This window comes from Mustela putorius, unplaced genomic scaffold (genome assembly GCF_011764305.1).
Source record: "Mustela putorius furo isolate JIRA1106 unplaced genomic scaffold, ASM1176430v1.1 tig00003858_pilon_pilon_pilon, whole genome shotgun sequence".
In the NCBI taxonomy this organism is placed as follows: Eukaryota; Metazoa; Chordata; class Mammalia; order Carnivora; family Mustelidae; genus Mustela; species Mustela putorius.
Genome location: NW_025422010.1, coordinates 7,903,605 through 7,918,066, shown reverse-complemented (window position 1 = coordinate 7,918,066; position 14,462 = coordinate 7,903,605). Strand labels below are relative to the sequence as shown.

General features: G+C 41.6%; 1 protein-coding gene across 4 annotated transcripts in view; it reads right to left on the bottom strand.

The window, feature by feature from the left end:
• Positions 1-14,462, bottom strand: part of PIEZO2 (piezo type mechanosensitive ion channel component 2) — a 455,796-nt gene that overhangs the window by 26,533 nt on the left and 414,801 nt on the right. For 3 of the 4 annotated variants that reach the window (XM_004742696.3, XM_013051380.2, XM_013051381.2), the window contains 3 exons: positions 7,332-7,745; positions 6,758-7,016; positions 3,672-3,854 (listed from right to left, as the gene is read on the bottom strand). In XM_004742696.3, the coding sequence (XP_004742753.1) occupies positions 3,672-3,854; positions 6,758-7,016; positions 7,332-7,745 (856 nt within the window). Of the gene's footprint in view, positions 1-3,671; positions 3,855-6,757; positions 7,017-7,331; positions 7,746-10,393; positions 10,562-14,462 lie in introns of all 4 variants that reach the window. The other variant, XM_045065366.1, reaches the window with a different exon arrangement.

The following is a 14,462-nucleotide window of genomic DNA, read 5'->3' as shown; positions in this document are numbered from 1 at the left end:
TACAGTATTTCATCCCCCATGATCAGAAAGCCAGACGTGAGATATGGTGACTGTAGTTGGTGACACTGTATTATATAGCTGACATGTGCTGAGTTAGAATTTAAATGTTCTCACCAAATAAATAAATAAAGAGAGGCACCTGGGCGGCTCAGTGGGTTAAAGCCTCTGCCTGCGGCTCAGGTCATGGTCCCAGGGTCCTGGGATCGAGCCCCACATCGGGATCTCTGCTTGGTGGGGAGCCTGCTTCCCTTCCTCTCTCCCTGCCTGCCTCTCTGCCTACTTGTGATCTCTGTCTGTCAAATAAATAAATAAATCTTTAAATAAATACATAAATACATAAATAAAGGAAAAGACCAAAGAACACAGATACATATGGGAGGTGATGGGATTCCATGGAAAGGATCTTTTTACAGTGTTTTGTAAATCACATCATTGCGGGGTACACTTTAAATATACTATAATTTTTTTGTCATTCATACTGCAGTAAAGTGGAGAAAAGATGAGAAAACCAATGGATTCTAAGAAAGCTTTTTATCTCGATGTTTATGATGGTCGCAGTAAAGGGGAATGAGAGAGTGTAGATCATAAGAGCATGGCTCATGAACTGACATGGAGGTAGATAATGTTTGGCAGATGGAGTAAAGGTGAAATTAGAATCACTTGACATGTTCCTGAGTGAAAGCACTTTCTAGAGCATCCTTCTCTGTGCTTACAAGTAGCATTTTAAATATCAGTGGGTGAATTTACTCCCATGGCCCCATGTTCACCAAGTATCTATACTTGAATAATGATGCTCCCTCCGTCAACATACACAGTAAGATGTGAACCCCTGGATCACACATGGCTGAGTCAGGAACAGTACTGCAAATGCTTTACTCCCAAAATATTGGTCCTCATATTAGACAGGGATTATGATGCACTCTGCAGAGTCTGGATTCTGCTTCAAAGAATAAGCAAAGGGACCTGGTAGGACAGATAGGAGGAAGGACAGCAGAAGAGGCTGAGAAAAACCAGGGACCTTGCTGGTGCAAGATGCTACCTGGATAGAAAATTCCCCTTCCAATGAACTTCCTGCTTCAGCTCAAAGCCACCCAGTGAGCCCACTGTCTTCTGGGTTCCCAAACTGTCAAGCTATGCATTTATTCCCTAAGACCTTGCCCAGTCCTCCCTCTGACACAGGCTATAGAGGACAAGAGCTCCAGGCCAATTTGCCAAAATTCAGTTGGTCAAAAAATAACTTGGAAAATGATCAATTCATTAAGAGAAAACGTCATCTAATTTACAGACTTCTTAAATGTATATAAATACATTATTTCTAAAAGTTATTCAATGGATGCTATTCTTATAAACATAGCAAACATTCTAGATTTTAATAATGGGAATTTTCAACTTCTATTAATTTCTTTTAAATCATTTTAAAAGTTGCTTCTTCTTTTGCCAACATTTGAACATACTTAGATTCTTTTACTACTTTCGTAGTAGCATATTTGTTAGTGAACTCTTCCAATTATTTATAAAATGTCTAGAAACTCATACCAAATAGGATAGTTTTAACTGCTTTTGAAATTTCCATATGGTTGGAGTTGTTTGGTTTCCATAGCATTGTTTAATAGGTTTGCAAAGCTGTAGGGTAGTTTTGTCTTCTTATGAAAAGATTTGTCATTCCAAAAACTATTTTTCATTTCATTAGCCAAAATTTTAGCATTATAGTACCTCAAATACATTCATCATAAATATGAAATATTCTAAGAAGAAATCAGAGTAAGTATATCAATATGAAACACCAACATTTTGCTTATTGTATGCTTTAAATATACAATTATAACTGTTAAACCATTTAAATATTAGTAAAAAGGCAGCCCAAATGTCCAAAGATTTATAAAAATTTTTAATTTTTAAAATTTTTAACTTTAAAAATTTTTTTTAGAGAGAGAGTGAGCAGCCTGGGAGGGGTAGAGGGAGAGGGACAGACTCTTTAGCAGGCTACATGTTCCACTCAGAGCCAGATACAGGACTCAATCTCATGACCTTGAGATCATGACCTGAGCTCAAATCAAGAGTTGGATGCTCAACCAACTGAGCCACTCAGGTGCTCCCACAAATTTTTAAAATGTTGCACAAAAGGATTTAACAAGTTGCAAGGGAGTTCTGAAATGACAAGATTTATACGGTCATGTCTTTTTTTTTTTTTAAATTGAGGTATAATTGACATACAACATAATGCCACCATGTCTTAAATGCAGAAATTTAAACTTCAATTTCTAGAACTAAAATAATGTTGTTACTATATTTGTTAATATAGTCAGAACAAGAATTAGTAAACTGTATGATTTCAGCTAATTTATCAGAAGAACTGGAAATTTTAGGCAAATTCAATACTGGTTAACTGGTTTCCTTGGATAATATACCTTTGCAAACCCACCACTCTCCTTGACCCAGGTAAGGCTCCCCCTGAGTGGAAGGTTAGGGACCAGCACATTTTGCAAAATGGTGAAGACAGAGTTAAGATCCTGATCAAGCAATATGCAGAGAAAGCCCAGTTTGAAATAGCATACTGAGTAAGACAGAAGTCAAACACACTGTTACATATGTCTGCATGTGTGCGTGTGCGTGTGTGTGTATGTTAACTTATGCCAGCTTGTTCTAAAAAAGAACTATAGGGCCCCTGGGTGGTTCAGTTGTTAAGCGTCTGCCTTTGGCTCAGGGTCCTGGGATCAAACCCAGCATTGGGCTCCCTCCTCAGCAGGAAGCCTGCTTCTCCCTCTCCCGCTCCCTTGCTGTGTTCCTTCTCTTGCTGTATCTCTCCCTGTAAAATAACTAAACAAAATCTTTAATAAACAGAAATGAATAAAGACACTACTTGATAAAATGAAATTGGATTATTTTGTAAAAAGAGACGAGGTTAAAATAAGAGGTGGAAGTAAAGTAGTGATAATTGGCACATTTATACATAAAATGTATATTATGCAGCAATTTCTAATTTTTAGAGTTGAGCAGTATATTTGAAAGCTTAGCTTATAGTTCACAGTGTACAAGAAGAAAGACCCACATGGTTTTTTCAGGGGGATGACAAGAGTTGCTGACTCTGAGACAGGCCATCCTGTAGATAGGTCTTCCCAGAGTAGTGTAACAAATGGCTTTCTCAATAAGCTTACAAGAAGCCCAGCTCTGGGCTTCACTCAACCATTAAATGTATGGTCTCTCACTGAAGCTAATAGTTTCATGGCAAGAAGTAACAAACAAAAGCAATTCTACTAAAAGAAGGTAGGCAGAAGTTGGACTTGAGAGGCAATATGACACTTCCTAAACTGTAGCTCTCTTGTGTTCTGGCTTAAACAAGGAGCAGAATTTAGTGTATTAGGCATGAAGATTTTTCACACCATCCAAGCAATTCCCACAAATATGGATTAAGTAGGATATGTTCATAACACAAGTAGAAATATGGGGGAATTTTCTCCCAAATTTATAACAAGTTCTGTTACTGAGCACATCGCGTTAGAGAAAATGTCCACTAAATGAATACAACTGTTAAAAAAAGAAAAAGAGCATATAAGTAGATGCACTCATTCGCCCTCTGGCCTCATGACCAATCCTAATGTTCAGGTTCTCCAGGAATATCACAGGTGGCTGCAGTTATCAACATGTGCTGGTCAGGTGTTCATGGGCCGTACCTTCAAAATTGACCGATGGAAGAAAAGAGCCAGGAGCTGGATGAGATCATAAAGGACATAACCTTCTTTCTTTTCCACTCCTATGATATTAGGTGGGTGGTAAGGTTTATCTTTGTTCAATTCCACATTCTTGTTCCAGGGAAAGAACCCAAATTGGAAAAAATACTTGACCACAATTGCCACCTACACACAGATGATGGAAATGAAAAAAAAAAAAAATTTACTCCTTTTTAAAAATGGTTATATATGAAAAACAGTGATATAAAAAATTAAAATATCATTTCTTAGTTTTGATGATAAGAATGAACAAAATTATGTGGAATAATAACATTATCATTCTCACATGGACTTTAGACCCACTGTAGTATTTTACTCTCACTAGTGCCTCTCATTGCACATACACGAGGCCCCATCAGGTTACCCATGACACCTACTTAAATGACTTTACTTTTGAAGAGTTGGCTAATTTATACTGATTGAATGAGATATTTATATAATTATTCAGTTATTAAAAATGGTAATGAGGAAAAGCTTGAACAAAAAGAAGTTTATATTTTATGTATTGCTTTCATTTGTTGTCTGTCTGAGCATCTCAGGTAGTTCTGAGGCCGATTTTCACTTTCCTCTGACCTCTTTCTTCTCACCGTTTTATTGATCTCTGGAAGTTCTCCTCAAGAAGAAATAAAAGTAAATAAAACAAAGACTTGCCAGTTATGGTGACTAGTTCAGGGTATAAATGTAGCGAGGCTGTTTGCGATAAAGACACTTGAGAAAACTGATGTGCCTCATTTAAGCATACCGCTAACATTTGTGTCAGCTGAGGTTAAGTGCAATATATGCAATTCATCAATAAAAATATTTTAAAAGTCCTCTTTTGACCTAGAGTTTAGTTTTACCTCTTCTCCTGTCTCTCTCCTTCTTACGGTCAAGCTTCTGCAAAAAACAGTCCTATGCTCCTTATCATGCTGAGCGGCACAGCCATATCCCGGATGCCAGAGCAGAAGTCTGAAGATCACATCGCCTTTCCCATTCTCACTCACACCCCAAACTCTTAGTCATTTACTAAAACTTCTCATTTACCCACTCATTTAGCCTCATCGCCGTTGGGTAAGTTCACATCCTATGACCTCTCACCCAGACAGTTAAGACAGATTCCTAGCTGGTCTCCATGCCTTCACTTTCATTTTGTGTAAAACCTTGCTAAAGATAAGCATGTCTGAGTCATGCCTCTGTCCAAATATTTCCATACCAAGAGGAGAAAGTCCTGAGCATAAACTGTGTTGACATTCCTGAGATCCTGCTACTGTGCTGTTCACTCACAGCCTGCTTACCAGCCCTCACATCCAGCTGTCATTCCTGGCACATGACAGAATATCTGATGCCTTTGTTTCTTTGCATGGGTTATTCCCAATGACTTGCACCTCCCTTTGCTTTCCATCCTTTGGTGACCTTACATTCATCCCTTAAGACTCAGGTCTAAGATGCCTTCTGCTGATAAATGGCCATGATAGCCTCCTCCCTGTACCCATTAAGCTGCAAGAGGCACAGTATCCATCGTTTTTTGTATACTCTAATGCAGTTTTGTGTCATATTATAGGGCAGTTATTTGTTTACAACATATTTTGCCACATTGGTCTGTGAGCCATTGAGAAACAGAAAACAACTTAAAAAAAAAAAGAACTTATTTTCTTTTTATCATGCCTAGCACAGTTCTAGGGTTTTGGCACATAGTCTAAGTTGTAGAGTGAATTAACAACAAGTTAATTTTCCACTTCCTCACTCCTCGGTGTGATGGAGAAAATGGAGAACCCAGTTTAACTTAATAAAGAAGATTTTATTTTATGATGAAAGCTACATATAATTAGCTCTTGTTCCCTTTTCTAAGTTCTTAGTACCTGCTCTTCTTCCACTTCTAGGTTAGAAACTCCCTCACTCAGAGGTGTTAGAGAGAACAGACCCATTCCCCAAAGGGGAGTCATTTACGTCCCACATCACAAAGTGATGTAGTGGAAGTAATACTTAAAAGCGATTATTTTGACAAGAGTGTGATGGATAGCCTACTTAAAATAATAGACACAAATTTGGTTTTACATCTTTTATTTTTATAAGCATTTAAATGTATTTAAATAATTATTATGGAAAAGAGATACATGATAGTTTAAACTGTTGCTTTTGAGATGATTTGACAAATAACTTTGTTTCATTTTATTGAACTACCTATAAACCAACACAATTTCTAGAATCTAAATGTACATCCACCTTGAGTTCTTTCCTTTAAGAAGCAATCATAGTATCATCGTTAGCAAAAACTTTCCCTTATGAGCCACGTAAGAAAATCAGTCTTATTCATAGACTCCAGAACACAAAGAACTACAATAACCCAAGGCACAAAGTCTATCAAGTCTCCCATTTTATTCCCAGTTTTACTGTTATTATGGGAATTTGTGATCTTGTATATATTTAATGGAGGAAGGACTGAAAAGCAGGTTTAGACAATTGGGAAGCCTTGTCTCCTGTCCCTTTATATTTGATGGAAATAAGGTATCTTACCCTTTTGTCATTCAGATTTTTAGGTAGGTACTTATATGGCGTTGTGTTTAGGTGTGTGGACACTGGCTTTTAGGCTTAAAAATGGGAAATATACCTGTTGTACCAAACTATATTCACAATGATTACTGTATTGTATAATTCAGTGTCCATTCACTGGACATCCACCAGCACCAGGCACCACACTTAATTCTGCATAACACATGATCTCTGTGGCTAATATCACAGGATGCATGAGCAGATTTCAAAAGCCTACCCCACCGTTTGCCAGCTGGGTAACTCTGGTGAATTATATAGTCACACTAAAGCTGTTTCCTTCTCTGTTAAGTGGAATGACAGTAGCACTTATCTTGTGTGAGGCGTATAATGTGAAAAGATACACAATTGCTAGCATTAAACCACTGTGAGTAATAATTGAGTGCCTATCTAAGAGCATCCATCTAGCTGAAAGTCCTATTTAAACTGTCCTGGAGACAGGGCAGAGCAGTCTAGAGTGAGTGCCAAAAGTGATTTCCAGGAAGGTTTTACCCCAAGCTTACCTCTGTGTAGACAATGGCCATCATCCAGAATCGTCTACTGGGTCTGGGAACAGACAGCATGGCCCAGAGGAAGATCAGAATGGGGAGCACAAGGGTGATCATGGAGGCAGAGACCATGTGATTGAGTATGATCACAAAGTAGCACACCATTTCTGAGCGTGCCACTAGAGTGTTGTACATGGCGTAAAACAACAGCAAGAAGCGGGGCTGGCCAACATAGAACTTCTCAGACTCTTCAAGCTCATCATCATGGAACATCCTGTTAAAATGAACAACATCATACGACATGGGTCTTCATGTCTCCAAATTACTGATTTCCACCTTGTATGATCCCTCCCCAACGACACGCCTTCCCACATTCCCCAGATTTCCAGTGGAGTCAACCTAATAGCCTATTATAGAAAGAAATGTGTGCACAAGTGTCTACTCTGGGCAGCCTTTGCTAGTTCTATCGTTCTATGATGGAAGCGCCCAACCCTGGGTCTCTGTGCTTGATCCTCTAGGTGGACGGTTTTCCGTGAGAGTTTCTCTGTCTCCAAGCACAGCAGACAGGGAAGCCCTCGCAGGCTCTTACTTGTTCAGCAGCAGCTCGCTGGCCGTCAGCTCATGAGTCAGGGGTGGTAAGATGCTGGACTCCAGCCTGTCCGAGCGGCTGTCGTCGGGGCTCACGGCCATGTGGCTCTGGCCTGCAGAGTCATCCCGCGAGCCGAAGGACAGGCGCTCGAAGCTGACCGCCTTGCTGTAGGACGGCGGGGCCTCCACATCCCCGTCTTCGGTGGAGTACTGCGGCAGCTCGGCATCCGGGGTGAGGCCGACTTCTGAGGCCTCCGACACCTCAGAGGCCTCCTCCGGCCCCATGTCTGCTGTGGCCTCCCCGCTCTGGTCAGCGTCTCCGGCTGCCGCCTCGTCATCCTGCTCGGCCTCCACCTCTGCGATGGTCTCTGTGGTCCCCTGGCGCGAGTACAACATGGTGCACTGCGTGGGCTCGCTGTCCAGAGAGAAGGACGGCACACACCCGGTCTTAGTATCCTCCGGACTCTCAAGACACCTTCTCAGCACTCCCCGATAAAAACATTAAGAGAAAATTAAATACCCCATCTCCCCACCCCACCCCAAGGCTGCATTTCACCTGCTTTATTCCTTCAGGATATCCCAGTCTGGTCCGCAGAGCCTACAGACCGCAGGCTCTTAAATGCAAAAGCCGACAGGGCTCACACATCATCGTTGAAAACCTGAGCGAGTCCCATGACATGACTCCTCAGTTGCTAAACCCACCTATGCACAGAGGTTGTCTGAATTGGGTCAGGACTCACAGCCAGGGGTTCTGGTGTTTATTTCCAAATCAAGACAGAGTTAGCATAAGCCCACCTAGCATTCTATTAAAGGAGGTGCCCATGGAAACAGGAAGCCTTGCCAGCCTGGGTCTGTGGGTGTTGGTGGGGAGGTACCCTACTCTCAGTTCCACACAACAGGTCCACCCCTACCCATAAGGGGGAGGATAGGAACCATAAAACATCGGCTAAATTAAACAACAGCATTCTTTATAGAAAAAAGTGGCGATCTTGTTGAACATCTGTTCCTTCTCCGTATTTTCCCATCCTTTGCCTTCTTCTTACTGGTGCTTATCACATTTGACTGAAGCTTCACCTTTTATCCAGCTCCCAGCCATCCTTGCCTGGCACATGCAAACACCCCTATTTTCTTCTCCCCAGTGCTGTGGACCCTTAGCCCTTCTCCCTTTTGTACTGTTGGCTTCAACCCTGGCTGTACTCCTGCTCTCGCCACTTCCCCCCCACCCCCACCAAAGACTTCAATTTATTTTCTTCTACCTGTTCCCCCAGGGGGGATTCATTCTCTCTAAGCTTCCCTACATAGCTTCATCTTCTGTTTCTGGCGACCTGTCCATCTCTCTTGCACCTCTCCTTCTTTAGTCCTTGGTCTCCTCACTTTCTCTGTCAAGTCCCTGCTGGAGACTTTGGAAATGAAAGTACAGCAGCCACACCAGGGAAATTCATGGCATGCCTGTTTTTATTGTCCATCCCAGCCCACCAAAGGGGAGAAGTGTAAAGATGTTCTGGAGTTGTGGAATCTGGCGGATGTAGAGCCATAGTGTATTAGACTACGAAATTGTACTGTTATTTGAACGACATATCGTGAGCATCTAGGGTCCACAAACACTGAGATTCTCAAATATACAGATTGCACTCATTTTTCTTATCATAGACACCAGTGTAGACATGTCAATAAGTGAGTGGATGGAGGTATGAATGGACAGATGGATGGATGGATGACTAGACCTTGGCAGAGCCCTTTGTGACATCCCAAGACTGAAGGACATTTGTGTGAGCCCTTGGTGCCCACTCATGTGTTTAATGTTCCCAGGACCTTGGCCTTCAGTATGGATGCCACATAGAAAGCTCTTAGAATGTCAAGACAAACTGGATTTTTTATTATTTTTTTTTTGGACTTACCTCCATTAAACAGCCTCGTAGGAAGGTCATGAAATTGATCACCCTAGACAGTTTTCAGAGCAATAGAGCCAACCCCACATCAAGTCTAACTTCCAATTGGACTTTAACCAATTACAAACATGGTTTTTATGGTTTTGGATCAGGTCTGGCCCGGAAGGGATTCAGCAAGTCCTGGGACCTTCAAGGCTCAACCAAGTGGAGTAGAATAGCATGGGCCTGCCAGGGGACACCTTAAACGGCCAAGGCATACCCATCAATGCCAGGCTCCAGCATACTGCAGCACTGTATTAAGATATACAGGTGCCAACAAAAATAAGTTAACACCCCTCTGATTTACCACTATGTACAGTCAAAATTGGAATCTGTCTTGGACTGGGTTATTTTGGTGTCAGGATGAACATAATATAGCTGATGTTTCTGCGCCTCCGTGGGCCATTCGAAAAGGCAATTCCAGAAAGAACTTTTGGACCGTATATACATAATTTCATTTCTGATGTTTCTGCGCCTCCGTGGGCCATTCTAAAAGGCAATTCCAGAAAGAACTTTTGGACCGTATATACATAATTTCATTTCTGAATTATTATGCTTTTATGGTAGGATCTAATGAGACAACTCAAGCCCAAAGCAATACAAGTTACTGTCTACAAAGTTGATCTATTCTACTGCATCATAGTATTCTTGTCTAAAACCAATGGCAAAATATATTCTAACTTTTACAGAATTATTATTACCAATGAAAATGGACTACTGATGGCATATTTTTTTTTCTATTGCAGGTATCTTTCCTGACACATTTCCCCCCATGAGGACTACCTACATGAGCTCTCAATCAAGGAGGAAGCATGCTTATTTATTTAAAAATTAAAAGTGCAAAATACTTACAAAATGGAGGACAATGTTTATGGTAAGGATTTTTAAGAAACTCCTAACAGACAAAAACTGAAGAGCGGTTAGTTTCAGAGAATGCCGTCCTGGGACTGAGCAGTTATGTCCCAGAATGAGGGGCAGTGATGCTTTGGTGAGTCATGCAAATTCTTAGCATAAAAGTTAAAAACAAAAACAAAAAACAAATAAACAAACACACATCACAAGAACTTATATTTGCAATGACACGAAAGGGAACAAGTGAGAAAATTCTGGAACAAAGCATGCACGAGTTAAGCACCTTGATGCTAAACTGCCACTGTCAGCTGATGAGGAGGACATATCCATGCTGAACATTTTACGAAGCCTAGGTCGAGCACGCTCACTTGTTTTAGGAACAGTTTCTGGTCCATCTAAATCATCAAGGGTAGACTGCCTTGAGAACAGCATGGTTGCTTCGGTGTAGCAGCTAGCAGCGCAAACAGTCACAGAGACACAGGGTTAAAACACCAGTGGTACATCAGTTTACACACGGATCAGTCGACCAGTACACTGCCATGCAGCAGACCACACGTGACACCAACAGTGCTGACGCCGAGCACCACAGCGCGGCTCACGGAAGGGAGGTCAAGAGGGTCCCGTTTGGCGGGAGAATAAGATACAGCAGTTCTCAATTGGTCAAAATGTATGGGCGGGGTGATAAGTCATGAATGGTTCCCCTCTCCGGGTGGGGCGGGGAGCGGGAATAATGACAAGTCCCAACATGCCTTGCGCAGAGCAGAATTCACCCTTTATAACTTTGTAACTAAGCTTTTTGCTGTTTTCATTAAAGAAGATATGTTTTATTTGGAGCTCCCCATCCTGAATTCCTTGAAAGCATTTTGTAACCCAATTGCTGAAGCAGAAATATCTGCCCGTGTAAAATGGATACAGAACACTTCCATGTTTTGAAAAATAAGTCTCCAACAATGAGAGAGGGAAGCTCAGAAATAATCACACGGAACTGAATTGTCCACCCCGTTTTCTGAGTGGTATTCAGTTAAGCCAAACTAGATGCCTTGCGTGGAGAAAGAGATGCTGGTTTGATACGCAACCGGATATAAACCAACATCTGAGAAAAAAAAGAAAGAAAGAAAGAAAGAAAATGGTACAAAGAAAATAACGGAAGAAGTCTAGCGATGGCAGGGTCATTTTGTCTGTTAACTTCTCATTTTGCCTAATGATTTTTTTTTTTCTTCTGGATCATGTTTTAGGTCTTGGCAGATGTCACTAGGGCGAGAACCCACTGGCTAAAATCCTCATGATGCCCCCACAGAGCAACAGTCGGGGAGGGAATGGTGGCAGATTCAGGCCTGAGGACTGCGTGAGCTACGAGAGGAGAAGAAGCAGACAGAATTACCATGTAGGCATCATCTCAGTGCTGACGTAGAGTTTAATCCAAAGGGGGGCACGCACCTCAAAGGCCTCTGAAGAAGGCTACTGGAATAAGAATCTCCCAGCCTGAGCACCAGTGGCTGACCCAGGGGAATGGGTCTTTGTGGTCTAGGATGGCTGATTTTTCTGGCTGAACATCGTCGTCGTGGGGGCAGACTAGGCCTGCACACACCCAGGTGTGCCCAGCCAGTGACTGGGAGGCAGAACGGAAACCATGCAGGAAGTCACAACCTCCAAGCCTAGCAGGTGAACAACCAAATGGTCTCTAATGAAGACATAGAGACTGAGTTTTAAGAAAGGCCCTAACTCCTTTAGGATGTCAAATCCTTGGCAGAATGAGGCGATGAGGAAAAGGCAAAGCGGAAACTCAATGGCCAAGCACAGGGAGCCCTGGGCTTGGGTCCCTCCCTATGCTAATGTTAACTGGCCATTGGCATTTAGATAAACTGTCCTAAGATCTCAATTTTTTTTTTTTCTGGATCAGAAAAGGTTTTAATATAATGAAAATAACTGCAGATATAATTATTTATTTGATGAAGTAGTTTCAGTAGAAATTGTTGACCTCACGTTTATAGACCTATTAATATTTAACTTGTTCTCTCATTTGTAAGACAGGGGATCTGGACCTTGGAACTTCTGTATTTAATTTCCTGTTTTTAGAGCTACACTCCTATGGCCTTTTAGGGGTTTGCAGGCAAAAAGATACTGTGTACCTTTCCCTGTGGCCCTGCTCAGATTTTTTGCATGGGAACCACTGTTGTAATCCTCAAGTGTGACTCATCTTGCTAATGCCTGCGTCCACTGTCACAGCAGCTGACCCTCACACCCCACACCGTCCCACTCAGTTGGGTTATATGGAATGTGACCAGTTTGTGGCCCAATCCCGGGCAGTTTTAAAAGAAAAAGGGAAGAGGAGTTTTCTGATAACAGGCCCAGGTGACATGCCTGAAGGGACAGTTGTGGTCTCCTCACTGATCAGCCTGCCCTTCGAACCACCCCAGGGCACACCGCAGCCTCTTAGGTGACTTGTTTCAAGGGATAAACACTCCCTCTATTTCTAGGAATGCTCCTTAAAGTGTCATCTAATGTTTCTTGCACAATTTAAAATAATTTATTTTCAGGGAAAGTAGAGGATATCTGATTTCATAAAACAACCATTAAGACAAGTGCCATTTTACAGCCAGATTTAAAGGAAAGAGGGCTTTTTGCAATAAGTCAAAGGGAATATAAAGGCATTTGTTAGACTCTCACCCCATCTGCAGTATGCCCAAAGGTGAAGATGGGTGACAGGGATGCCAGGCAGGGTCACCACACAGGGAACGGGGCCACACCGAGCAAGCGCAGCCGCACCCAGGGTATTAGAGGGGAATGGTACTAGACCCTCGCTGATGACATAGGTGTCTCCACTGGGAATCCCTTCTTGGGAAGACTCCTGCCTTTCTAGAAATCAGGTGGCTTCCAGTAGACTTTCATGTAAACAGATACTGTCTACTGATTTGATAGCTTCCTAAAGCAAAAAACTAGAAGTGGAGCTCAGCCATTAAGAAAAGGGCAAGTGTGGGGCGCCTGCGTGGCTCAGTGGGTTAAAGCCTCTGTCTTCCACTCAGGTCATGATCCCAGAGTCCTGGGACTGAACCCCGCATCGGGCTCTGTCCTCTGCGGGGAGCCTGCTTCCTCCTCTCTCTCTGCCTGCCTCTCTGCCTACTTGTGACCTCTGTCTGTCAAATAAATAAATAAATAAATAAATAAAATCTTTTTTTTTTTTTAAGGGCAAGTGTGTTAACTCATGTATTAACAACAAAACAAACCCTCTTGTGTTTTCCCTTTCTTTAGGTTGAAATAAAAAGTAAAAGATACATTAGGAACTAATTTTAAAGGTACTGGTTTTGTACTAGTAAATTCATTGATCGGTCACTTCTAAATTTGGGAGATAATTCTAATAGTCTTTGTTCAAAAACAATCAGTAGGTTTAAATAACTCCTACCTCATGGTTTTTGATCGTGGGTACAGTTTTATAATTGTAATCTTGGGTCTGCTTTAAAGGCAGTTACCTGATTTTATTTGATCAGTCTTCTTCCTTTTTTTATCCTTCTTAGCTTATGTATGACTTATAACATTAAGCTAATTTCTTAGTGGGGCATATTGTCAGTTGTTATGCAGTTAAAAGTTACTAATACAGGAGTCAATTATGTTTATATTATGGACAACTTCTTTTCTTTTTTTTTTAAGTTTTTTTTTTTAATGTGTTTATTTGACAGAGAGAGTCACAGCAAGAGAGGGAACACAAGCAGGGGTGGTTGGAGAGGGAGAAGCAGGCTTCCCAAGGAGCAGGGAGCCCAATGACAGGATTGATCCCAGGACTCTGGGATCATGACCTGAGCCAAAGGCAGACCTTAACGACTGAGCCACCCAGGGGCCCCTGAACAACTTATTTTCAATTCACTGTCTAATATTCTCTTTGATTTGATTCTGAGTTTGGTTCTTGAGCAGCTCTTCTTAAGCCTGGTCAGGAGGCCTGTGACACCCTTGAAAATTTATGGGGAAAACTGGTATTTATTTGCACTTTCCCCCCTTTGGGAGATAGTATATCTCAGCATTTTTCTCATCTTACTATTCTCCACAATTTTTTTTTTTTTTTTCCCAAAACCAGTTGTTTGGTCATGAATCGGTTATAAAGTGGGTGGATCTGGAAACTCTATGATCCCTCCTGTGGACCCTCATTCACCCCTGTAACTAGGAAACAGCATCTGTCAGCATCTTGAATATTGACTACATTCAGACAATTTTTTTTTTCATTCAGACAAATCTTGTCTTCCCCTGCCTCTGCCAACACAATTGCACATTTTTGCAAACATGCTCATGCAGTCTTTATTTATTTTTAAGGGAAAAGCTCCCATGAAGTATCTTGGTAGAATGTGGATAAAAATGGATTTTCA